The following is a 16751-nucleotide window of genomic DNA, read 5'->3' as shown; positions in this document are numbered from 1 at the left end:
CGAACAGGTACAAAAAAATAGTAGAACAGAATTTTAAAAAACAGAAATTATGCTACAGCTACGCAAAGTTACACCTGGAGTACTTTGAGCTGTTCTGGGGGCACCACACCTTAGGAAGGATATATTGGTCTTGGAGGGAGAAGAGTGTAGATTTTGAGCAGACCTTTCAGGAGTGAAATTAAGGAACATGTCCACACAAAGGGTGGTAGAAGTTTGGAATCTTGTTTGCAAATGGCAATTGATACTAGATCAATTGCTCATCTTAAATCTGAGATGGATAGATTCTTTTGTTTTCCAAAGGTATTAAGGAATATGAGGCATATAAGAAGCTATGCTGTAGATCAGCCAAATTCAGCTAAATGGCCCACTCCAGGTCCTATGTTCTTATTAGCAGTCAATCACATAGTGTGGATGAGAAGCATGTGTAGGGTAGACTGTGCAGATTCCAACAGTAATATTTAAGGTTCTTTTCTAGTGTTAGCTTGCAGATCGAATTCAGCTTCACAAAATGACATGACGAGGTCTGAACTTACAAACTCTGATCTGTCATTCCATGAACATAACCAGTGTACCGTGATACTCTTACCTTAGTTCCGGCCAATTGTGAGACTCCTACTACATTTCCATTTTTATCCACAACTTCAATTCCTTTATCAAATTCAAAGCCTCTAACTATTGCCACATTCAGAGCACTTGCAATCGCTGTTAGGAAAGAGCAGTGAAATCAAAACAGGTCTTAAACAAGAATTAAGATCAGACATGTTAAACAGTAGCTTATCTTATACCGTGAATCCTTCTTGAAATGTCAATTTTAAAGCATGATAAACACCAATAACTTGCAGCTAGTCAAGCTTGGGCATTTTCCCAGAAAATCTGATGGGGGATTCATCTTGACCTTTTTCTTCATGCTTTCTAGTAGTGAGTAAAAGGCAGGGGAAGAGAAAAATTAAGCTTCCACCCCCAACCCCCACCCCCAAATGTCTCACAATTTATGTTATGCCCATATATGGCCCTTCCACCAACCCCCCAACCCCCACCCCCAAAGTCTCACAATTTATGTTATGCCTATATATTTTATTTATATATATATATATATATATATATATATATATATATATATATATATATATATATATATATATATATATATATATATAAATATAAATATATAGACGGCCCTAAAGGCCCTTCATTTAAATTTAAAATTATGCCATTTGTTTTGTGTCAAAACTACATGTTTAATCGGTAAATATGATAGATTATCGGTAAATATGATGGATTATCGGTAATATGATGGATATCCTGCTCTGTCCCCAGTGTCATTATCAGGTAGACATGGTGCAGATGTTGAATAAGGAACCCTTCAACAATATACTTTTATCTCAACTTCCTATTGCACCAACCTGCCATTCTGATTCCCAAGAACAATGATCCTATTGCCCTGTCTGACTGCTCCAACCAACTGTCTACTTACCAAGTACAGGAACTGGCACAATCTTTCTGAACACAGTGTACATTGCAGGACTGTTAGACACATAGCGATACATCACAAACTGAGGGAAAACCTAAATTTAAAAAGGTTAAAAAAAAGCTATTTACAATAAAACTTGAATATAAATCATTCCGGATGTTTCATGTACAATGCAAAATACGCTTAGAATTATTGAATTACAGTGGGCACAGCTAAATAGGCATAGTAATGTCTGAATTATTATTTTCCATCAAGCAATCAATTCTGAAAGTATATGTGGATATCAGGTGAGGACAAGGTTGGACTATGATGCCCTCCTTTGTTGAACTGTAGGACAACATTCATTGGTTAGATCATAAATGCAGAACACCAATTTGATTGAGTACTGAAGTACTGCCAACACAGTGGAACCACTTCAAAGCACAAGTTAGCACCTTCAGAAGAGGCAGTGCAAGAGAAAAAAAGTGCAAGGGGGAAGGTTGTGTGACTATTAACGATAGGCACCACAGTGTTAAAGGACTAAAGCCATAAAAGAAATAGAGTGGGTATGTCCATTCCATTTGATCAAATGCTTTTACTGCAAGAAAATGTTTTCAATCTTTCTGAAAGCACCTTCTATCAACTGCCAAAAAAATTGAATGGTGTTGAAGTGAACATGTTTTGACAACAAAAAAAAAATAGTAGGCGTTAGATATTAGAAAAACATTCTATAATGAGCTCAATGTGCGCCAAGAGCATTTTGTCAAGCACAAAGGCAGAGGAACAGGCAATACGTACACAACCTGAATTTTACAAAAGGTTATTGTTGGCATTTAGCATTAACCTAGCTCCTTGCAATCCAAAAAAAACACATTTTTCACACTTTAAGTAATGTCAACAAGATTATTCTTTGGAGCCTAATATACACCTCCCAACTAATATAGGCACACCATGGCATAATTATAACATCACATCAGATAATTTTTCATAAAACACATACTGTTTTGATTACATACTCCTAAACATGTAGTATAGGACACAGCTCCAACCAAAAGGAGAACTTGCTTTAGAGGAATCTTTTCATCCTAAAAATAAATAGTATTTTTGAGAAGTATTAGTTTGGTTCAAACACAATATGCAGATAAAATAGCTGTCAATTAAATTATTTTTGAAATATTTTCACTTTTTGAAATAGTTTGATTATTTTCATATATTTTATATTTAAAATGTTTGTAGTTCTAGATGTTCAGGATTGTACAGTTTAAGATGTAGGAGATCTTGAAAGAGAATCTTCCTAAGACTGAAAGAATGAGCTATACAGAGTAGATGGCTGTGTGACTATTCTGGATTTCAAGATTTTGTTCAGGATTGGCATATCATTTTTTATAAATACTTTACTTTCTTTGGTATGAGCATTACTTTTAGCAATTTCAGATCTCAGCTGTTTTCCTCCATTTTCTTGCAGCTAACTTCGATTTTTGTTTCCAACTATCTTTGCATTATTTTTCTAAGTCTGTGGAATACCTCTCACTTGGCACTAGTATCCAGATTTTAGCAAGAAGGACTTGGCAGGGTTGGCTGGGCTGGCTGTACCTTCACTGTACTCAGGCTCGCTGCCTAGGTCTCAGACCAGTGGTTCATCTGGTCTTATCCTTCTTCATAGAGGTTTGATGAAACTGTGTGGCTTGCTCGGCTACTTAAGCGTCCATGACATTAGTGTGGAACTTGAGTCATATAAAGGCCACACTGGCTAAGGAAGACAAGGCTCCCTCACTAAAGGACAATCTTTGTCTATAACAATCTGACAATTTCCTGGGCATTGTATAGTTTTCTGGAACCACTGTACACAGTAAAAAAAACCTATTTGATCCAAGTTGAAAGGAATGACACACTTACTTTACAGATGGTTTTATTTCTGTTTGCCAAGTTGTATCCTGCACTGTACGACTGAAAGAGGAACTATACACAAAGAAGGAAAAGAATATTAATATTTTTTCTGAGGTAAGCTTGAACACAATAAACTGAAATTATGTCAGAGACACTTATTACAACTTCTTTAGAACCAAAAGCCTACTGGGAACTGTAGAATAAAGAAAATATGTTTGGACTTGGTTTAATATTTCTATTCATTGGGTAAACCTATGTGTTGTAAAATTAAGAGTTTGGAATGAGAGTGAGAGACCAAAAAATGGTGGAAACATTCAGCAGGTCAGACAACATCTGAGGAGAGGTCAAATAAGTTAACATTTCATGTGTGAACAGAACTGCAGAAAAAAAATTACAGAAGAACAGCATTTAAAAAGGAATGGAGCAAAGGGAAGGGGGAGGGCAATATCTATAGATTGGTTCGTTGATTTGGGGCAAGATCTAACTTACTTTCCTGCTCAAGTTGGATGTAAAAGATCCCATGGCACTTGAGAAAGAGTAGGGGAGTTATCCCTCAATTGTTATCACAAAAAGAATATCTAGTCATCATCACACTACTGTTATAAAAACAAAAAACTGCGGATGTTGGAAATCCAAAACAAAAACAGAATTACCTGGAAAAACTCTGCAGGTCTGGCAACATCAGCGGAGAAGAAAAGAGTTAACATTTCGAGTCCTCATGACCGTTCAACATAACTGATCTTTCTTTACAAGGAGAGGGAAATATAAGCTGGTTTAAGGTTTTGGGTTGGGGGGGGGGGGGGCGTTGGTGTTAGGATAGGAGCAGATCATCAAAAGATGTCAGACAAAAGAACAAAAGAACAAAGAGGTGTTGAAGTTGGTGATATTATCTAAACGAATGTGCTAATTAAGAATGGTTGGTAGGGCACTCAAGGTACAGCTCTAGTGTGGGTGGGGGTACATAAAAGATTGAAAAATATTTAAAAATAATGGAAATAGGAGGGAAAAGAAAAATCTATATAAATTATTGGAAAAAAAAAGGAAGGCGGAAACAGAAAGGGGGTGGGGATGGAGGAGGGAGCTCAAGACCTAAAGTTGTTGAATTCAATATTCAGTCCGGAAGGCTGTAAAGTGCCTAGTCGGAAGATGAGGTGTTGTTCCTCCAGTTTGCGTTGGGCTTCACTGGAACAATGCAGCAGGTCAAGGACAGACATGTGGGCAAGAGAGCAGGGTGGAGTGTTAAAATGGCAAGCGACAGGGAGATTTGGGTCATTCTTGCGGACAGACCGCAGGTGTTCTGCAAAGCAGTCGCCCGGTTTACATTTGGTCTCTCCAATGTAGAGGAGACTGCATTGGGAGCAATGAATACAGTAGACTAAGTTGGGGGAAATGCAAGTGAAATGCTGCTTCACTTGAAAGGAGTGTTTGGGCCCTTGGACGGTGAGGAGAGAAGAAGTGAAGGGGCAGGTGTTACATCTTTTGCGTGGGCACGGGGAGGTGCCATAGGTGGTTGAGGAGTAGGGGGTGATGGAGGAGTGGACCAGGGTGTCCTGGAGGGAGCGATCCCTACGGAATGCCGATAGGGGGGTGAAGGGAAGATGTGTTTGGTGGTGGCATCATGCTGGAGTTGGCGGAAATGGCGGAGGATGATCCTTTGAATGCGGAGGCTGGTGGGGAGATAAGTGAGGACAAGGGGGACCCTATTATGTTTCTGGGAGGGAGGAGAAGGCATGAGGGCGGATGCGCGGGAGATGGGCCGGACACGGTTGAGGGCCCTGTCAACGACCGTGGGTGGAAAACCTTGGTTAAGGAAGAAGGAGGATATGTCAGAGGAACTGTCTTTGAAGGTAGCATCATTGGAACAGATGCGACGGAGGCGGAGGAACTGAGAGAATGGGATGGAGTCCTTACAGGAAGCGGGGTGTGAGGAGCTGTAGTCGAGGTAGCTGTGGGAGTTGGTAGGCTTGTAATGGATATTGGTGGACAGTCTATCACCAGAGATTGAGACAGAGAGGTCAAGGAAGGGAAGGGAAGTGTCAGAGATGGACCACGTGAAAATGATGGAGGGGTGGAGATTGGAAGCAAAATTAATAAATTTTTCCAAGTCTCGACGAGAGCATGAAGCAGCACCGAAGTAATCATCGATGTACCGGAGAAAGAGTTGTGGAAGGGGGCCGGAGTAGGACTGGAACAAGGAATGTTCCACATACCCCATAAAGAGACAGGCATAACTGGGGCCCACTGTCACATTTTAAATGTTTCACTTAAAAAAAAACTCTTTAAATGTGGCTCACCTTCTCACCGTCACCTTTTTTGATTGGATCATACACGAGTAGGTGGGCAAATTCTCCCAGCTGCTAGCTTCTCACAGAAACACCATGGGGCAGAATCTTCTGTTTGGGGTAAGGGGGCAGATCCCGCACGCTGATGCATAAAATGACACGCGGTGATGTTGGGCATGCGTCCCAATGTCATCGCGCGTCATTCCAATCTCTCGTTGGGCGGGCGTGCACCGGAGTTGGCTGCATACCCGCCAAGCTGTCTAAGGCTTGTTAAGGCCATTAGTAAAACAATTAAGCCATTTGACAGGGCTGCCCATTCAACCTTAAGGTTGGTGGGCGGGCAAAGAGCCCAGGCTCTTTTGCCTTTGCATTTTTCATGAAACCTCATCCACGGGCAGGATGAGGTTTCATGAGAGCTTTATTAATTAAATAAAATTTATCAAAATTCATAAACATGTCCCAGCTCATATGACACTACAACATGAGGGGACATGTCTGAATAATTTTATTTTTTTCCCAACTTTACAACTGCACCTAATCTCCCTGAGGCATGGAGCTGCCTCAGGGAGATCTCTGCACTCTTTCACCGCGCATGCACAAAAGAGTCCAGGCCTCAACTCTCCCTCCTACCCCCGCCCGCCCGCACAGGTAGCACTGAGCGCTACCAGGCACGCGTCACGCTGGGCGGGCCTTAATTGGCCTGCCCACGTAAAATGGCGGTGCTCAGCCGATTGTGGTCGGCGATTGGTTCCGCTCCCAACCAGCCCGCCCAATGGGGAGAAAGTACTCCCCCACGCTATTCACACTAATTTATATGTCTGAATAGTGAGAAACAAGAATCAGCCCAGCCAGGAACTATCATTACCTGCCAAAATACAGCTGGTTTCATCCCTTTGTGAGGCAGAAGCATAGCCACAGCCTTAAAGTAAAGCAGAATTAGTTAGATCATTTGGAATTGTAAAATAGGTATATCTTTTATTAAGGCCATATATTCATACACAGTGCTACATGCTAAAATCTACTAGACAAATCCACAGGATTTAGTGAAATATCATCACGTGCTTAAAGCTCTTTTTCCATTTAAGTTGATTACACATTAAAAAGTTACAACTTTACAAGGCATTACTGCGTAATCTTAAAGCAGGAGCGCTGTCTATTGCAGAACAGTAAATAATTTGGAAACTGTTACATTATATTGACATAAACAGCATCTCCTCCTCTGATTCAATGAGGAGGAACTAATTCCTAATCTAAATATAAAACTAATTAGAAGTACGGTATTTATTGCAAACTGAACCATTCAACTAAATATTCAGATGTTGGAATTTTAGCTCTTACCAAAGGGGCAGCAAATGGCGTGAATGCTGGGAGAAGGAAAGAAAACCAGTAATTAGAAACATTGATGACACAGAAGGTGGCCATTCAGCCATTGTGCCTATGCCAGTCCAGTCTAATCCCAGCCTCAAACTGTTGGTCTGTAACCCTATTGGTTATGACATCTGAACTGCATATCCAAGTGCTTTTTTAAATGCGATGAGGGTTTCTACTTGTGTCACTCTTTCAGGCAGAGTTTCAGACTCCCACTGGCCTCTGGATGAAAAATACTTAACCCACCTCTTATCCTTCTGCCAACTACTTTAAATCTATGCCCCTTGGTTACTGACCTCTCTGCTAATGGAAATAAGTCCTTCTCATCCACCCTACCTACCACCCTCAATTTTATACAACTCAATTAAATCTCCCCTCATCTTCCTCTGTTCCAAAGAAAGCAACCCCAGCCTATCCAAACTCTCTTCGTATCTAAGATTCTCCATTCCTAGCCACAACCACATAAATCTTCTCTGTACCCTCTCTACTGTCATCACATCCTTCCTGAAATTTAGTGACCAGAACTGTGGTCTGACTAATGTTCTATAAAGTTCTAGTAAAACCTCCCTGCTCTTACACTCTTTACCTCAGCTAATAAATAAAATTATTGCATTTTCTCCTTAACCACCCTATCTACCTGTCTTGCTTTCTTCAAGGATCTATGGACATGCATGTTTGGAGATGCATTAATCATACTATTGTCACACATGCTAGTTTCTATAACAAGCCAGTCATTTTGTACTTTTTTTTGACCTTGGAGAACAATCGGGGATTTACAAGGAGTTGCCAACTACAGAAAAAACTTTTCCAGCAGTTAGTCTCTAACTGGCCTTCTGGGTTTTGACTTTGAAAGGGTAAGGCCAGGTAAGCAGTGTACATTACACCCGGCTTCCACATTACCCATGAGCAATGTCACAGCAAATCACTACTGATCCTGCAAAGAAATACAAGAAAGGAAGTTCACAAATACTGAACAAGACTGACCTGAAGCACGGAATATTGTTGGCAACACATCACCGGTATCTGGATGCACCGAAGACTAAGGAGACAAGATGGTGAAGAAATGAGCATTACAATAAGCACATTACCGATGAACACTGGCAAAAATACTAAGGTTTAAAGACTGATCTTTTGAGTATTTTTTGTCAAATTGCATGGTACATGTAATGAGGAGCAATTATATTTGCTATAATCAGATTTAAGAGAGACATTTGTGTCAATAACAAGATGTATAAAGTCACAAAGATTTCACCTACATCTACACCATATCAAGCACTATGTAAACTGAAAGCAGGTGGTGAAGTGCTGCGCTGGTCTCTTATAAAGAAAGGAATTCTTTTGTCACAAAGGCTAATAGAATGTTAATTTTTATCACAAGGGACCGGAATACAAAGGGGAAGAAGTTATCTATATGTTGTATAGAGCTTTATAGGTACCTCATGTGGAGTATTTCCTCAAGTACAAATACTTAAGAATGATCTGAGTGTTTAAAACGTTAAAAGGATTTGATACAAAGAAACCATTCCCTTTGGTTGGGGAACCTGGAACAAGGGGATATAATCTTTAAATTACAGTGAGGCTGTTCAGAAGCAAAACCAGGAAGCAATTTCTCCATACACAAGTGTAGCAGAAACATGGAACTCTCTCTTTCTCCCAAAAGACTTCCGACGTTAGGACAATTGGAGTTTTCAAGACTGAGAAACAGATTTCTGTTAGTTAAGAGTATTAAGGGGTGCGAAGTAAAGGTGGGTAAATGAAGCTGAGGTACAGATCAAACATGATGAACTGAGTGGTGGAGCTGAATTGAGTGGCTGACTGCTCCTTATTTATTTATTGTTTCTAAACGTCAAAAATTCATACAGTGCATTTTCATATTTTAAATCAGACTTTAGCCGCTTTTCCTAAGTAGCCCACTCTTAAATTTACTAATTAGGTTAACAGTTCTCTTGTCCCTGATTTGCATCATCGCTTGTATCTGAGAGCAGACCTCGTCCTAAACCTGTGCAAACACTGCTCTAAGTAATAAAAAACAAAAAAACTGCGGATGCTGGAAATCCAAAACAAAAACAGAATTACCTGGAAAAACTCAGCAGGTCTGGCAGCATCGGCGGAGAAGAAAAGAGTTGACGTTTCGAGTCCTCATGACCCTTCGACAGAACTTGTGTTCCTCTTTCTTGGACTCGAACGCAAGTTCTGTCGAAGGGTCATGAGGACTCGAAACGTCAACACTGCTCTAAGTAATGTTTTTTAGAGATGTGAAAAAGCAAACAATACGAAGGTGCAGACTACACATTTACCAATCCCTCTTACTTGTGAAGAAGCAGCAAGTCCTCACTTGTCATGTCCATTCCCCACACGTCAAAACAAATTCAGTGATTTGGTTGCAATGTGGGAATTACAGGTGACAGTTGACAATTTGAAGTCCAAGATCCTTTGGTTTCTAGGAAACCATACAAGTGAAATGTTTAGCTACCATTCAGAAGGACCAGGCCAGAATTCAAAGCATTCAATTAACAGGCCTCTTTTACCTATATAAAAACAAAAAAACTGCGGATGCTGGAAATCCAAAACAAAAACAGAATTACCTGGAAAAACTCAGCAGGTCTGGCAGCATCGGCGGAGAAGAAAAGAGTTGACGTTTCGAGTCCTCATGACCCTTCGACAGAACAGAAGGGTCATGAGGACTCGAAACGTCAACTCTTTTCTTCTCCGCCGATGCTGCCAGACCTGCTGAGTTTTTCCAGGTAATTCTGTTTTTGTTTTGGCCTCTTTTACCTGTTAGCTGATTGTTGTTCATGTGGGCATTCTACAAGAATTTCCCATTTATCCCTCAACTAAAACTATCAAAAAGAGAATAGTTATCTCGGTGCTGTCTGTGGGATCTTGCTGTCCACATGTTGGTTGCCACCTTTGCCAATAACCCGTCAGCCACTGCGCTTCAAAAGTAAGTCATTGGCTGTAAAGAAACCTTCGGAGGATATGAAAGACACTATATAAATAGTGTCTATTTGTATAATTAGTAGAAATTACATCACAGAAACCAGCCACTTGGCCCAGCTTGCTCATACAGTTTGTTCGTGCTGTATGTTTGTATCCTTAAGAGACAGAATAGAACTAAGGTATACATTTTTAGATAGAGATGGGGAGAATTTTTTTCTCAGTTGTCAGTTTGTGGCATTGCATATTTTTAAGGCCGAGTTAGATTGACTCCTTTTATCAATCAAGAATCTAAGGGTGTAGAGGGTAGACAGGAAAGTAGAGTTGAAGTCAAAAACAGATAAACCATGATCTTATCGAATTGCAGAGCAGTCTCGAGGGGCCAAATGGCCTTCTCCTGCTTCCAATTTATATATTTGTATCCTTTTTTCCCCACATGCCCACCATTTATGTATCACTGATATTCTTGTATAACAATGAGCGTGGTGGAGTTATAGAGAGGATCTTAGTCAGAGATTCAACGTGCCCTTGATGAGCTCAGCCAGCATTCAAGAAAGTTTACTCACCAGAGTAAGTTTCAAAGCTTCCTTAATCTGAAAGAGAAAAAGGTAATGATTTGAAAAACAAATGGAGCTGATGAACACAAATCAAAAATAAGTTATAGAAGTAAATAAACTATAAAATGAAAGCCATTTTCTCAGAGGTTATCTCTAACAGCAGCTTAGTTTTGTACTTGGCCTCACCCACCTTTTCATCTCTCACTGTCTCCTTCAGACTCGGGAGGCTGCCTTGAAGCAGAGTTTGAGCGTTTTCTATTTCCTTCTGTTGAAGGATACACAAATACAGTTTTTAATAACAGTCGTGACATTTCTAATTTATCTGAAGCCATCTATACCTACTTCTGACAAACTTCCACTCATTAACTTGAACACTGCAGTGTCATGTGGTATCTTTAACTCACCTCCATCAATCCTAACTCTTAGAATTCTTTTGTTCATTAAGTGATGTGGCCACTGGTGAGGCATCAGGCAAATGTCTGTCCCATTAAGTGGAAGGACATGGGTTCAAGCCACAAGATTCCACTGCAGGGTTGAAGGCAAGGAGGGGAATCACTTTCCCAACTACATTGCAGCATGAGGACCTGGACAGAGGTATGTGTTTCAAAGGGAGGAAGAAATAAGATCGGAAAATGCCGAGAGAATATCCTTGCACCTCTTGATGGAAGCAGGAAAGACAGCAGTCACATGGAGAGACCACGGGGTAGATTTACCAATCAATAGGAATGGGTGACAATCTACCTACTGGACTGGGCAAAAAAGGGGAAAATAGAAGTCTTTTTTTTTACCATCCCTTCATACTGTAAAACCCGAAAGAGCTGATGATCTAATCTCCAAAAGACAGTAAAGTGATAACATCATTTGAGTATCCCCTCCCCTACACATTCATCAGTAAATATAGTGTGGAGAGCAAGACTGAAAGGCAGATATTTTCCCTCTACTAAAGGTAACAGATAAAACTATTAGCAAATTTAGCATTGCTTTGCTCATGATAAGTTTGTGCATTTGTGTCTGTGAAGTGCATATGGTGTATCAGATTATTTCCAATGTGTTTATCAACAGCATAAGGGGCATATTGTTTACTCTAAGTCTGCAAAGGTAGCAATCCTGGGGTGAACAACAATTCACAACCATAAGCTCAAAGAATACAGTGCCAGCCACGTATACTTTGCGGATAAAATGTTGTTGCAGTTTATAGGAAATATGGGCTTTCCTTGCATTCCTTTGTACTTGGTAAATGGAAAGGAGTATTTACAGAGCAATTGAATTAGAATATTTCCACCATATCCATTGAACAATTTGGGGTATTGGCCCTCAGATTGGAATACCCAAGGTGTTCCAATGCTGATTCAGAAGTGGTTGTCTGTCAATCAGTTCAAGCAGCAACTCAGAAATAAGTCCCTACAACTGAACTCCTGCCTTCTAATTAGCTTACTTAGGCAACTACTAACAAACAGTTCGGCTTGAAATAATTCACCTTTCTGTAGATGAAATGAAATTATCCTGAAATGCTGATGACAGACTTGGTCTTCAATCAACGTTACTTCTGCATTGAACTTTCATCATCGTGACTTCCATTTTGCTCTCAGCTGTATACAGAGCTCCCATTGTTCAAAGTGAGTCAGATGATATCTTATATTATGACAACAGAAACATTTACCATATAACTTGCAATGCATTGTACTGAAAGAAAAAGGCAGGCTTGCATTTATATTGTGTCTTTCATAACCTCAGTACATCCCAAAAGCACTTTACAACCAAAGAAATAACTATGAAGTGTAGTTGCTGCCGATTTATGCACTGCAGGCTCCCACAAACAACAATGCGATATCTACTGCAATCTACTTTTGTGATGTTGACTGAGGGATAAATATTGGCTTGGCAAACTCCCCTGCTCTTTCGGAAATAGTACCATAGATCTTTTACATTCACCTGAGCAGGCAGATGGGGCTGCAGTTTAACATTTCATTTGAAGAACAGCACCTGTGACAATGCAGCACCGAAGTGTCAGCCCAAATTTTTGTGCTCAAGTCTCTGGAGTGGAACATAAATCCACAACTTTCTGACTCAGAGGCAAGAGTGATATCCACTGATTTGCAGCTAACACTGCAGCTAAGTTAGAGCTGCTTTTACTCTGGACTGTTAAAGCTGCAAAATTTAATCACTGATAACAAGTTGGAGTCACACCTGGCACAAAGGAAGATGGTTGTGGTTGTTGGACAACACTCCTGGGAGTTCCTCAGGGTAGTGTCCTCAGCCCAACCATCTTCAGCTGCTTCATCAATTGCCTTCCCTCCGTTATAAGATCAGAAGTGGGGATGTTCCCTGATGATTGCACAATGTTCAGCACCATTCGCGACTCTTCAGATACTGAAGCAGTCCATGTCCAAATGCAGCAAGAACTGGACAACATTCAGGCTTGGACTAACAAGTGGCAAGTAACATTCACACCACACACACCATCTCCAATGAGAGAATCTAACCATCGCTCCTTGACATTCAATGGTTTAACCATTGCTGAATCCTCCACTATCAACATCGTGGGGGTTACCACTGATAAGAAATTGAACTGAACGAGCCATATAAATATTGTGGCTACAAGAGCAGGTCAGTGCTGGGAATTCTGCAGAGGGTAACTCACCTCCTGACCCTCCAAAGCCTATCCAGCATTTACAAGGCACAAGTCAGGAGTGTGATGGAATATTCTCCACTTGCCTGCAGGATGAATGCAGCTCTATCAACACTCAAAAAGCTTGACACCATCCAGGGCAAAGCAGCCCCTTGACTGACATCCCACCCAACACCAACCACAGTGGCAGCAGTGTGTACAATCTACAAGATGCACTGCAACTCACCAAGGTTCCTTCGACAGTACGTTCCAAACCCGCAACCTCAACATCTTGGCAGATAAGGGCAGTATGTGCATGGGAACACCACAACCTGCAAATTCCCCTCCAAGCCACGCACCATCCTGACTTGGAACTATATCGCCATTCCTTCTGTGTCACTGGATCAAAATCCTGGAATTCCCATCCCAACAGCACTGTGGGTGTACTTGCACCACATGGACTGCAGCGGTTCAAGAAGGCAGCTCACCACCACCTTCTCAAGGGCAACTAGGGATGGGCAACCACTGCTGACTCAGTCACCCTGTGACCACACCTCATGAAAGAAATAAAAAAGGACAAGTCATGAGACCAATTAAGTTTCTTGCTACTGTTGAGACATGTTTGCAGATAATCCGATGTTTCTTCAGATACTCTATTAGATTAGAAGCCAGCATAAAATGAGTGGCTTGTATTTAATGGTTTCAAATATGAGATACATTACTAACAAAGTCTGGTTACTTAACTCATTACTATTAAGGACCCTGCTGTGCACAAACTGATGTTGCTCCACATTGCAACAGCAACTATATTTAAAAAGCATTTGATTAGCTGCAAAGTATTTGGTACTTCCTGAGGCTGTTAACGGCACTATTGAAATGAAAGTCTTTCCTGTGTTTTTTATATATAAAACACATAATTGTAGTGTGTGAGGACACCTATAGACCAACATGAGCATTCTTCCTATATATGATTTTTATAGAGTTATAATAACACAGTGCCATGCTTGAGGGGGGCTCTGTTACACACTGTTACACTCCAGAAAGCCAGTAGGTAAAAGATAGGATTGGAGCCAATCTTTACACACATTCATATACATTTATTTACAGAGATACACACTACTAGTATGCACCTCTGAAGTCTACAACCACAGTTCCAGTCTGTTCCTATTTATAGAAGCACAAGTAAATCCCCAGTTAATGGCCACCACCTGCCTACAACTAAACACAATGAATATAAAATTCACACTCACTGCCTCATGTAGAACAGAATAATGGGACACAGGCTTGCACTTGCAACTTCATGGAGTGGCCCTTTCACTTGTTCTATAGATGCTTGGTCTGTCCTGTTCCCAAATAGTTTCCCTTTACTTTCTCTTACTGGTGGTTAAAGAAATTGAGAAAAGTAAAGCTTAAGCTCTGGGAATATCCCACAACTGTATGGTTTATGAGCAGATCAATCAAGAGTCACAAATTACAAAAATGTAAGGATATCAATGATCTCTAACAGTAGAGAATCTGTACTGTGACTCTTGCTGGTTTACAACATTGACAACTTGTACTTATATAGCACCTTTAATGTATTAAACATCCCGAGGTGTTTCAAAGGAGCATAATAAAGCAAAACTTGACATTGAGCAGCATAAGGCTTGATTAAGGACAGATAAACCAAGGTTTGATCAAAGAGATGGGTTTTAAGGAGCATCTTAAAAGAAGTGAGATAGAGAGGCAGAGAGATTTGGCAGCTGAAAGCAAAACAACTAATGGTGGAGAGACTAGAATTGGGGATGCTCAAGAGGCCAGAATTGGAGGTGTAGATATCTTGGAGGCTTGTGGGGCTAAAAGAAATTATAGAGATAAGGAGGAGTGAGGCCTTGGACAGATTTGGGAACAAGGAAGAAAATTTTAAATCATTAAACATCATTTAAAGCCCTTCAATAAAAACATGCACATATAAATATTCATAATGCTGCATGTAATCAACTCTGTTTCAAATAAAACTCTGCTTACATTTGATGCTAACAATGTTGTCGGGTCCAGAACATCCAGCCATTGAAGTAGCCTACGGAAGAAGGACTGCAGAACACAACAATCAAACCAAATGCAATAAATTCAACATGAGCAAAAGTTGATTTATAAAATAATAACTGATCTATTAGTTGTGGCCTGTGAACATTTCCTCCAGTAAACTTGAAAGTGCTGTGCAGTCAAAAGCCAGTATCAGTATTGCCATTAAGCTGTTTTTCCTGATGGTTGTAAACACTTGTTATGAGTGTTCTCTTTCCACAACAATGAAAAGTATCTTCCTTATTGTTCTTATTTTTAAACAACTCAGTGAGTAAAGTTTAGTTAAGTGGAAATATTGCTGGCGTGGTGTTAATATCACTGGGCTGGTGATCCAGAGGCCCGGGCTAATGCTGTGGGGACATGGGTTCAAATCCCAACTCGGCAGCTGGTGGAATCTAAATCCAATTAATAAATCTGGAATTGAAAGCTAGTCTCAGTGATGGTGACCATGAAACTATCATCAATTGTCATAAAAACCCATCTGGTTCACTAATGTCCTTTAGGGAAGGAAATCTTCCATCCTTATACGGTCTGGCCTACACATGACTCCAGACCCACAGCAGTGTGGCCGACTCCTAACTGCCCTCAGAAATGGTCTTATAAGCCACTCCATTCAAGGGTAATTAGGGATACGCCACAAATACTGGCCTTGCCTGGAATAAAAAAAAATTAAGGCAGCACTCGACCAAATACCACACCAATCTCGATCACAGTTGTCAAAGACCACACATAATTCTTCGAAAAAATGGATTTAGAAATAATTGTGCTCTTAATGCCAAACACATTGTTCAATGTTTCGATGTTGGACCAAGATTGTTCTCACAGGGTGTGTGACAGCGCCTTAGGCAATGGTCGTGATGGTGATGGTCCATGATCAGGGGGAAATGATTGCTGCTCCTCTGGCTACTCTGCTGCAGGGAGGCAACTTCACCATCACTGAATTAAAGGAGCTAGAGGGTAGCTGCTTCCTTGTAGCAGACACACTGTACAAAAATGCCCCTCTCCTGTTACTCAATGTGCACACCTTGGCTCTAAACGGCAAGTGGCTGGCTGTCTTCCAGCAGCTTCCATTGCTGCTGGTGACATCTAGGCTGGTCATTCTAGGCAGTGGCTTCAGCTGCATCACTGACGATGGCTGGGCAATCCTGCAGAGCCGACAGCAAACTGCTCGCCACGCCAAGACTCCTGATGGGACTGCTAAAAGACGCCATGCTGTACAATGCCTTCAGCAACTCTGCAGACAAAGCACTGCACAGGTACACATGTTCAAAATCAAGTAGGTCCCTCCTTTCCGGGATAGACTTCCTGTGTTTGTTTCCCAAATATTCACAGTAGATCCACTCAAGTCAAGCCGGTGTTTTCTCTGACTGCCAACTACAGGAAGACCAGAGGGCTGGCAGGGGCACATGGGAACTGAATGTAAAACTGTTGACCCCAGAAAACACTGAGGAACTCAAAAAGGAGTAACAAAGGTTAGGGAACAGTGAAACTCCTCTTCGATTCCCCAGATCACCGCTGGGAAATGATAAAGACAATCAATCTAGAGCTTCTCAGCAGGTCTGGCAGCATCTGTAGATAGGAGCACAGTTAACGTTTCA

General features: G+C 40.9%; 1 protein-coding gene across 2 annotated transcripts in view; it reads right to left on the bottom strand.

Moving 5' to 3' along the window:
• Positions 1–16751, bottom strand: part of sfxn4 (sideroflexin 4) — a 30517-nt gene that overhangs the window by 11245 nt on the left and 2521 nt on the right. For both annotated transcript variants that reach the window (XR_005945723.1, XM_041210520.1), the window contains exons 2-11: positions 15097–15162; positions 10672–10746; positions 10491–10517; positions 7972–8026; positions 6958–6983; positions 6485–6538; positions 3347–3409; positions 2467–2535; positions 1475–1565; positions 587–702 (exon numbers count right to left, since the gene is read on the bottom strand). Coding sequence is in view for 1 of the 2 variants with exons in the window: in XM_041210520.1 (XP_041066454.1) it covers positions 587–702; positions 1475–1565; positions 2467–2535; positions 3347–3409; positions 6485–6538; positions 6958–6983; positions 7972–8026; positions 10491–10517; positions 10672–10746; positions 15097–15162 (642 nt within the window). In the remaining variant the exon portion in view is untranslated. The remainder of the gene's footprint in view (positions 1–586; positions 703–1474; positions 1566–2466; positions 2536–3346; positions 3410–6484; positions 6539–6957; positions 6984–7971; positions 8027–10490; positions 10518–10671; positions 10747–15096; positions 15163–16751) is intronic.

The sequence above is a fragment of the Carcharodon carcharias genome, chromosome 17 (assembly GCF_017639515.1).
Source record: "Carcharodon carcharias isolate sCarCar2 chromosome 17, sCarCar2.pri, whole genome shotgun sequence".
In the NCBI taxonomy this organism is placed as follows: domain Eukaryota; kingdom Metazoa; phylum Chordata; class Chondrichthyes; order Lamniformes; family Lamnidae; genus Carcharodon; species Carcharodon carcharias.
This window is presented reverse-complemented; position numbering and strand designations above follow the sequence as displayed.